Raw genomic sequence first — 10,035 nt, forward strand, 5'->3', positions numbered from 1 at the left:
TAAATGACATTAACATTTGTTGCTTTAATTTAGGGGAAGCTTTTACATTTAGTTTTAACTCCCTTACCTCTAATTAGGGAGCTTGTACATTCAGTTATCATGGTTGTAGATACTTTTATGAGGATAAGAAACGACAATTATATTTAATGTCTTTGAATAAATTTGGGGTTTAAAGAGTAATAGAAAAAAAGAAGGGAAAGTGTTATACCATTTCAAGAGGTGACATAAAACTTGATTGGTTAGAAAGAAGTCAGACTAAAAGCATAGATAACCATTTGTTCCATAACATACATTGAAAACACTTAAAGCCAGTTACAAATAGAAAATAAGGGAAATATTGGAGATTGTGTCACTAGATGATATCATACCAAAAAAAAAATAACTTTATCAATCAGCTTTCTGCCACTTTAAACAAATCTCCACCGCCATAACTGTCTGAGTTCTGAAGCTTTCCCCTGCATCAGAAACACAAATTGTATGAAAAATTAAAAAAAATAAATAAATAAATAAACTGTACAGAAAAAGGGTACACCAAGAAATAGCAAGATCATATTAAGTTGACATCCACATCAACCAAGAGGTGAACAGTTATCTATTTATCATGCAATCGGTTGTTGCTAACTTGCTATATAATAGATGAATGAATGCTTTTAATTAACAATACGAAAGCAAAATACAAATACATGTTAGAAAATACAAACAAATAGCAAAATGAGGAAATAAGATAAATAAATGCATGTGAAGCAACAAATTATATGACTGACGCATACCTTACATAATTAAGATGAGAAGGTGGAAGTAAGGTAGTCGTGATCCTCCAAAAAGATCTGCAGATTCTTGATCTTCATGAGGAACTCAACTGCTTCCTCATCAAACTCCAACAGAAACCCCAGCCTTATGAGCTCACACAGATCTGGAACAAGCTCTTCATTATCCCACAGCACTCCCTCTGCTATTTCTTCAGCAAAATGAGAAGCGTATTCAATAACATTCTTATGACCAGAAGATCTCTCCATCTTCTGCATATATAATTTGGACTGCTGTTTGTCCCAACGGATCATTCTCCTGGGCTCCACATCCACAACTTCTCCACAAGAAAAAGTTAAGCTGTATCTGACTGACATTTTTTCCGGTGTCTCAAATGCTTCGATTGCAAGCACCCGACTAACAGCTTCATGTCTCTTATCTGGCTCGATTTTCAGATTAGGATCAGCAAGAAAGGCAAGAATGAGTTTGAACAAACCCTTTTTGTTGATCTTTTCTTTCAAATTCACTGGCTCGAATCCAGCATGATCAACATCAGATATGTTTTTCTGTGCAGATTCGGACAAGATCCGGACACCAAGTTTGGTGTAGAGGTCCACAAGCTTGGTTCGAGTTAGGGTTTTCTGACTTGGTTGGGGAAACCATACGAAAATGGGACGAGAACAGCTTTGAAACAGATCGGTCAAGAAAAGATCATCACCAATGAAGACATCATGCTTGTCAAACAGAAAAATTCTTCCATTTGAATTAGGATCTAAAACAGGGAGTTTGGATAAGCTGTTTCTGAAAGTATCTTCTGTGATTGGGTTCCAATTCCCAACCACAAACTCCCAAAAGGCACAGCATTCTTCGTCTGTGATTTGACATCCTTCTGAACTTTCCCATGACTTCCAGAGCTTACAGTAGTCTTCAACCGAGGGATGAACCTTCACATTCAAAGTATTAGCAAACAAGTCAAGAATTTTGCTGTCATACTCGAATTTCTCCAAAACTTTCAACTGCTCTCCAAACAGATTGTTTTTGTCGTGGAGAACACAATCTTGAGGCATGGCCCACTCTCCGTAATCTGCTCCTCTCGGGATCCATATCCTTTTACTGTCTTCATCAACAGGCTCCCACTTGTATGTAGACAAGAAATTATAGATTCGGGAAATTGTTTCAAAGTTGGAGTGACATTCGAGGTAGCTAGCAAGCAACTGGCATTCCTTGCTAATATCATTGGTAACTCCTAAAGCATTGAGCTCGTTTTTGTAGGATCCAATGCGAGCTCCATAGAATCCTTCATCGATAAAAGGACCATCATTACACTTCAAGAAAGGAACCTGGATAGAATCAAAAAGCAAGCACTCGTCAGGTCGTCTGTAGCCAAAATGAGTTTTCAACCAATTCTTTGAGGAAACTTTGTCTAGAAATTTATCAGGAAGATCCGTTCCTATCTCTTTCAGTCTCTTGACAGAATCAAGCAAGGCGTAAACATTAGCAGGAGTAAGACTACTGCAATCTTGAGGTAAGAAAAGCCCATTAGCCACAAACTTGGCGCCATCTTTGAAATCTGTGATAACACCCAACCCCTTGAGATCAGCGTGATAGTTATGGATCCCATTTCCATAAAAGTTGTCATCAATGAAGGGAAGCAGGGAGATTGTTGAAATTGGTTCCCATTCAGCACTAAAAAGAATGCACTCTTTTGGTGGTCTGTAGTCACCAAGTCTTGTTCGTAGCCACTTCTCTTTGCGTATGCAGTCCTTCAGTTCAGTTGGAAATTTCACTTGCTGTTTCTTCAACTTTCCATAACAATTCAGAAAAGAAAGGGCGTTTTCTTTATTGATACAAGATACTGAAGCCTGTTGCTTGAAAATTCGGGTAAACTCTTTACAAGCATCCTCAAAATCCACCATCACACCAATTTTCTTTAGTGTGTTTGCCATTGAACATATAGACCTCCCGTAAAACTGTTGATCAAGAATCGGAAATGATCCAAAGACCTCAAGAAGGCAACCCCACTCGGATTCTGGATTCAACAAGAAGCAGTCAGATGGGCATCTGTAACCCAAGTTCGTTTTTAAGCATCTATTGTTCTTAAACGCTTCAACCAGCTTATCCGAGGATCGCAAATTCTGTATACAATTTAATATCAGTGACAAGGTTTCAGATGACAGAGAGGCCAGTGAATATGAGGGCTTCAGGTAATCTAAAACAAGCTGATAACTATCGTTGAACTTCACTTTCACACCCAGCAAATCCAGCTCTTTCTTGTAATTAAGTATCTCTGAACCATAATAATCACGATCAAGGAATGGAATATTACTTATCTGTGAAGCAGCATTCCATTCCGGGCTGAACAGAACACAATTGGTAGGAGTCATATCACCTTGAGATGTCCTAAGCCACCTTTCTTTTCTTATACTTTCAATCAACACCCAAGTGGAGATATAATTTTCTCCAAGATACTGAATGAATTTCAGTATTGAGTAAACATTGTCTCTGGTAAGTTGTGACGAGGCTGCAAGAGACATGAGGCGCTTACCAATAAATTCACAGGCATCTGTATCTTGAAACCTGACACCAATTCTTTCCAGCTCATCTTTGAAATTCTTTATCTCCTCACCATAAAACTTCTCATCAACCAATGGGATGTCAACAAGCACCGATCCATTCTGTAGAAGGTTCCCAATTGATGACTTTAGCATGAATGATTCAGAAGGCGATCGGTATCCAGGACTCCCACTCAGAGTAATCTTCAACCAGCTGCCATTTTTAATGGAAGACAAGAATCTCTCTGGTAAACCAGCCCCTGATGCCCTTAAATTCCTAAGCCATTCCAGAAGCAAGAATGTGTTTCTTTTAGTGAGAGGACAAGAGAGAGTGGGAATAGCAGCATTGGGAGGAGATAGATAAGGAACATCAGAAGCCCCAACATATTTTTGAAGAAACAAAACAAGCTCTTCACCAGATATCACCATACCAAAATAACAAGCACCACGTGTATAATCTTCACCCAACTCAACATAATTATGCTGCCTCCAAGGATTTGAACCAATCAGCTCCACCCATCTGCTTCCTTTCGCAGGTACAAGAACCCCACTTCTTGTTTTAGTTATATTCCCATAGTTATCAACAATCGGCATGCCACTACACAGATTCTGAACTTCATGTTTCCATAAGTATTCCTTTACCAAAGAGTTGTAAAGGAAATGGGCATACGTAACAGCAAGTTTGCGATCATAGCCGAGTGAGTGACTAACAAGCTCAGCATATTCACAAACACTCACAAATCTAACCTTCACATCCTCTCTAAGCCATTTCACTAGTGTTGCCTTCATTGAGCATGATCTTATGGCTTCTTGTGTGATTTTGGGCAGAAAAAATTTATCGATTGAACATCGGAACTCTGTGTTGCAATTAAGCAACCAGGAAATATAATCGGAATCTGCAGCCAGCAACTTGTTTGTACCAGAGGCTAGAGAATAAACATCATCTTTTCCGTCTTTCCCAATATATTTGATCAAAGGTGTATTCTTCATGTTGGTTTTGTAAAAACAAGAACCCCAACTCTCTGCAATGAATAACAGAAGCTGTATATAAACATCTTCTGTGACACCCTTTACAAGATCGGAGCTCCCAATGCATTTCGCATACCATTCATCGCTTACAGGTTTGATTTCCAAAAAGTCAAGAATGACATTGTACTCGCTTGTATCAAATGAAGAAGCAAGAAGATACGCTCCATGAGATGAAATGTTGGAAAAACTAACGCTTTGGCTCCTTGCCATTTTGAGTATGCTCCAAAATGCAGGCTTCAGCCTACCAACTTCATTGGGTTTACGGAACATCTTCTGTGTAGTGTATGATTCACATGGAACAATAGTCTCGTTCATCAGCTTAGCTTTGATGGCATCCCTGACATGGTTCAGCTTTGGATGAGATGACTCATAGACAGGTAAGTACCTAAACATGTTTGGGAGACTGGAAACAGGAGCATTTTCAGTTGTTTTAACCAGTGAGGTAAATGCATTTAGAAACGCCACCGGAATGCAATCGAGGATTCCCTGGTTCCATTTGTTGTCCCAGAGAATATTTTCCCTTGAAGATGCCAAGAGGAAGTCTGCTTGCATTATGAAAGGAAAGTTGGTAACTGTCTCTGTTGGTAGAAAGGAATAGATTCCAGGCAGACTTGACCCTCTTTTGAGTCTTGTCCCAATTGGAAAAGCGAGAGTGATTGTCCATTCTTCTACCTCCATTCTAGCATCCACTTTACTTTCAGGCTTCACAGGAAACCTTTGTTTCCACATGTGGTACCCACATTCTTTGTCCTCTACACCACCAGTTTCGTCAGCAGTGAGATGAACACTATATGAAACAGCATCCATGCTCTTGGAAGTGAAAAGGTTCTTCTCACTTGAAATAGAGATTGCGGTGACAGTGTTGAGTCTGGGGTCCTCATTGTCTTCCCTAACAGAAAGCCGCCTTATTTTTGCCAAAAACAATAAAACCTCAGGATGGACACTTGAAAGCTGATCTTTGACTGGTTTGACCTTCTCTGGTTTTAGAGGCAAAACCAGAGTTGTGGTTGGCAGAGTTTTAGACGAACCATATACACTTTGAATGGCAGAAAGTGTTGGATCCTCCTCCACCCATTCAGGAACAATATAACCAACATTACAATGCTCACAAGGTTTTTCGTTAAATCTTATCTGATAACCATTACTGAAAATGTATGGCTGAGCTGTTATCAAGAACACACTTTTGAATCCAATACCTGGTGAGAAATTAGACAATGTATTAGAATGCAGAATACATCACAGAGCGACAAAATGTTGGATCATCCAACAAGCTTATGGTTCCATTTTAGCACACTTAGGACTTAAATGTTAATAAAATATGTTTCAGTTAAGATAAAGCATCAAGCTTGGTTACACACACAAAAACAAGTTTAGATTCATGAAATGGTTTAAAAATAACACCAATGTTCAATGTTGAATCATTTAACCTGGACACGGGCTACTGTTGCTCAAATCAATCTAGGACCACATGAGTAAAATTCATTCTAAGACCACTGTAAATCATGGTGAAAAAAGTTTAGGTTAGAGAAGTAGTTAAAAACACACTATCAGTGTTCAAGCTTTATGGTTTTACCTCCCTAAGGTTACGAACACAAATATCTTTTCTCCATAGACCTTACAAAATATAGTTACTTTATCCACAATCATATAAAAGCACAAGAGCTTCAGCATGACATACATTTGACTGATTTTCAAACTGTTTTTTCTTCTGTCCAAAACTTTAGATTAATTTAATAACCAGAGTCATTATTTAATAGATAGGTAATACCTTTTAATTAACAACACAAATAAAAAAATAGATTACAGACTCTATACTAGCGTAAGGACTCAACGTGATGGGCGTGTGCACCATTCATTTGAATGAGATTTTAAACATGCACGTGACAAAATTATGAGTATAAAAAAAAAATCACAAAGTACCTTTTTCGCCAATATAGCCACGCTTCCGGAGACCTTTCTTAGTAGATCTTCCAACGCTACAAATGGACTCGATGTTCTTATCGGAAAACCCTTTTTCGTTGTTGAAAACTAACAATGTCGCCGGAGCTCCGGTGTTTGTTATGTCCTTTGACGTAATAACGAATTCCAAGGAAGGATCAACCCCTTCCGGATACTCGTTATCCTCGGCATTCTGTGAAATAGCATTCAACCAAATAACAGATTAGTGAAAATATAATCATCGTCGGTCATGCATCATGGTCAAATTTACAGAACCATAAATCTAAACAAGTTAAAATGTTTTTTTTTTTTATTTTTCAGAATCTACAAATCACTTTTAGAAATTGAAATATAAAGCAACAAAAAAAATTCGAAGAATATTGAAGTAAACCAGATCAGTGGACAGTGATCAAGTTCAAAATCCAAAAACAACGGCCGATGAACCACCGTGAAAAGTTACTGAAAGAAAATGGAGCAAAACCTAAAATGTGTTGCGAAAACACCATGAACTTTTTTAAGATAACAGCAGAGCAAAGAAATTAAACAAAACACTACATAATAGATGATATACATATAAATACCTGAATAAGTTCCATTAGAAAATGCACGTCCTTCGCGTAAAGCTCGGCAGACAGATTCTTAACCGCCTGATGAAGATCCTCCGTTAGCGGATTCGGATCTCCGCCGATAGAGAACTTCGTCCTCCTGATCTCGTTAACATGTTCCCTCGCGGCCATAGTCGTCGACGCCATTGCAAGTGAACAAAAAGAACAATGCACGATTCGTCTTCCTCCGTATGCAAGCCACAAAAAAATAGTGCAGAGTCTTTAACCTGATCGATCAGTTACATAAGATATTAACTAAAATAGAGAGAGAATTGGTGAGGAAGGAAGAGAAAATCATTGGATAAACAAAAGAGTGGGATATCGACTATAAATTGATTCGTCGTCTTCGTCAATTCCGGGTCTTCAGAATCTTTCCCAATAACATCGCTTTTACTAGCGAACTTTTGGCAAGTTGCACTTCCAGTCCTTGCTAAATAAGTTAACTACAAATTAACCTTTTAAAATTAGTGTTTTCGACATTGGCCATGTCATTTTCCACTTTTTGAGGTAAGATTCAGCGACCAAAGGGTCTTGGCTTAGACCGACCGGTATAGATAGCACGATGATGTCCATGGTTGAGCTGGACCACGACCACGATTGTGCATACCATCCCGGCCGGTCATGGTCGATCGTTGTCGTTGTTATTCGTTCTCCGGACCACGAAACGCAGTGCACAATAGGGCTCTTTCCCCTTTCTTGACCGTTTGACTAGCCGTTCCAGCGGCCAAAATTTTTTTTTTTAATAATATTTTTTACATACCAATTTTACCTATAAATACATTCTTCCAACCATTATTTCTTACACCATTCTTTTCTCATTCTATACACAAAATACACACAATATTTTCACAACCAAAACCATGGATCCCAACCAAAATAACCCTCCAAACTATAGAAATCGCAAACCCGATAACGTTTTTGCATTAGATACAACCCCTCGGCAATTCTCGACCATGGAATCACCTCAAGGTGGTTTTGTCAATTTGCTTCAAACCGGTTCCCCTATCCAACAAACAACACTTTTCCAACAACAATATCAAGCTTTACCGGCCTTCCAACAACAGCTTCAACAATATCAAGCTTTTCAACAATTCCAACAAAAACAATTTCAACCACAACCATCACAACCCCTTCATTCGTTGGATTTTGTTTCGGAAACTCAACATTCACCACCACCTCAACCTAAAAAGAAAAAAGGAAAAAAAAAACGGCCCGACCCACCACCACCCAAGAAAGGGTCCCATGGGCAAAAGAGGAAGAAGAAAAGCTAGCGGAGGCATGGATCTCGGCTTCCCAAGACCCAATCGAAGGCGATAGTCAAACGTACGATTATTTTTGGGAGAAAGTTCGAGCGGTGTTTTATGAGTTAACGGGAAGTGAAAAACGAAATCTCGATCAAATCAACTTGAAGTGGCGCGATATTCGACTAAAATGCACCGAATTTGGAGGAATTTACAACAACCTCCTAAACATACGAAAAAGTGGGTCAAACGATTTCGATGTCTTCAAGGCGGCTTTAGACCAATTCGAAAAAATAACGCCAACCCGCAAAGCTTTTCCGTATGTGAAAGTGTGGCTAAAGTTGAAAGATACTCCAAAATGGAATTATAGCACCCGCTTCCTGGTATGTATTTTATTTTAGTAATTTTGCATTTTTGGCCTAGGACTCGGCGAAGAAGGCCCAACTCGCCGAGTAGAAGCGGGATGAGACGCGGGATTTAAGTGATGGACTCGTCGAGTCGAGTCCCGGACTCGACGAGTAGACTCTGTCTTGACAAAACCCTAAACTGAGGGTTTGCACCCTATTTAAACAACCTTATACAGCCTCTATCGTCCTTTTATGCTCCCAGAAACCCTCTATAGAAAACCCTAGCCGTTGTTGAAGCAATCTAAGTCATTTTGGTGTTGGTGGTCTTAAGAAGGAAGGAGAAGAGCTTGAGGAACAAGAGGAGACCAGAGGGGTTCGAGTTTGTGCTTCATTTTCAGTCCTCAGAAGGTATAAAGTTGCTAACTTGCTTGTTCATTTGCTAGATCCCATTTTGTGGAGATTTAGGGCTTTTATAAGCCATTTTAGGTAGCCAACCATGAATGCAAGCATGGTTGGGGACAAGGCTTCGGATCCAAGTCCTTTGAGGGGTCACAAGGCAGAAAGTGGGTGTTTTTCCACCCAAGGAAGACTCCATGCAACCCAAGAGCTTGTTTTAGGACCTTTTGGACTCAAAATCCCATGCATGCACGTAAAGTTTGTAACTTTACGTGCTAGAACGATTGTAGGAGCCTAGATCTATCTTCTGGTCATGAGTTGTACATCAGAAATCGAGGATTTTGAGTGTGGACGTTACCGACTCGGCGAGTCCGTTCTTGGGACTCGACGAGTCCAAGGCTTTGAGTCCCATACCCGTTGAGGGTCAAAAGAACTCAGTTGGGTGTTAGAAGGGTTGTAGCAGGACAAGGAGGGTGACCCAACGCGTTGGACTTAGTTTTAGACCTGGAATTCATAGGACTCGGCGAGTGCTAGAACAGACTCGGCGAGTCCAAGGCAATCTCCCAACCCTTGAAGATGAACTTGACGAGTTGTTCATACTCAAATCTCAATTTCTGAGTACTCATGAACATTGCAGCAATTCTATTGCCATGTCTATCCTTAGACAATCTGCAATCCAATTCATGACAGTCTTAATTCACTACTTACTTCCAAGAGTACGAGCGACTGTGGAGTTTGAATAATCTCATTATTCAGGAAGTAAAACATGCAAAAATGAAACACAATAATAAACAATTGACAAAAGGTAGTAGCCAAACTTATAAATAATACTTTATTATTTAATCACCAAAAGTCAATTACATTTACTTTGTTACAAGTTTCAAAAACTAATCTAACTACTAAAACTAATATCATCTTTCAGTCCTATGCTCCGAGCATGCTGAATATGCTTAGCCCTACTCAGACCCTTTGTGAGAGGATCTGCTGGGTTATCTTCAGATGACACCCTCTTTACTATAAGATGACCTTCTTCTACTCTATGTCTGATGAAATGGTACTTTCTGTCGATATGTCTGGTCTTACCATGATCTCTTGGTTCCTTTGTCAAGGCAACCGCTCCTTCATTATCGCAGAACAGTTCCATAGGCTCCTGGATGGTTGGAACAACTCCGAGATCCCC

At 39.5% G+C, this 10,035-nt stretch overlaps 1 protein-coding gene across 2 annotated transcripts; it reads right to left on the minus strand.

Moving 5' to 3' along the window:
• Positions 1-180: 180 nt before the first annotated feature.
• On the minus strand, positions 181-7,216 carry LOC145115758 (uncharacterized). 2 transcript variants are annotated; one of them, XM_079052117.1, is made up of 4 exons: positions 6,848-7,216; positions 6,249-6,459; positions 776-5,524; positions 181-455 (listed from the first exon to the last, which is right to left on the minus strand). In XM_079052117.1, exons 1-3 carry the CDS (start codon positions 7,016-7,018, stop codon positions 780-782), a joined length of 5,127 nt encoding a protein of 1,708 aa, XP_078908243.1. In that variant the 5' UTR covers positions 7,019-7,216; the 3' UTR covers positions 181-455; positions 776-779. The 2 variants fall into 2 exon arrangements, with proteins under 2 accessions (XP_078908243.1, XP_078908242.1); XM_079052116.1 differs by having other exon boundaries at positions 771-5,524.
• Between the last annotated feature and the right edge of the window lie 2,819 nt (positions 7,217-10,035).

This window comes from Lactuca virosa, chromosome 5, assembly GCF_052849685.1.
Source record: "Lactuca virosa cultivar CGN04683 chromosome 5, Lactuca_virosa_CGN04683_v6, whole genome shotgun sequence".
NCBI lineage: Eukaryota > Viridiplantae > Streptophyta > Magnoliopsida > Asterales > Asteraceae > Lactuca > Lactuca virosa.

Excerpts from the sequence above, each read along its gene's own strand:
- LOC145115758 (XM_079052117.1), bottom strand. The coding sequence starts at position 7,018 with ATGGCGTCGACGACTATGGCCGCGAGGGAACATGTTAACGAGATCAGG. Across the intron at positions 6,460-6,847 it reads TTCTAATGGAACTTATTCAG|AATGCCGAGGATAACGAGTA; the intron begins GTATTTATATGT and ends GCTATTTCACAG. Across the intron at positions 5,525-6,248 it reads TGGCTATATTGGCGAAAAAG|GTATTGGATTCAAAAGTGTG; the intron begins GTACTTTGTGAT and ends ATTTCTCACCAG.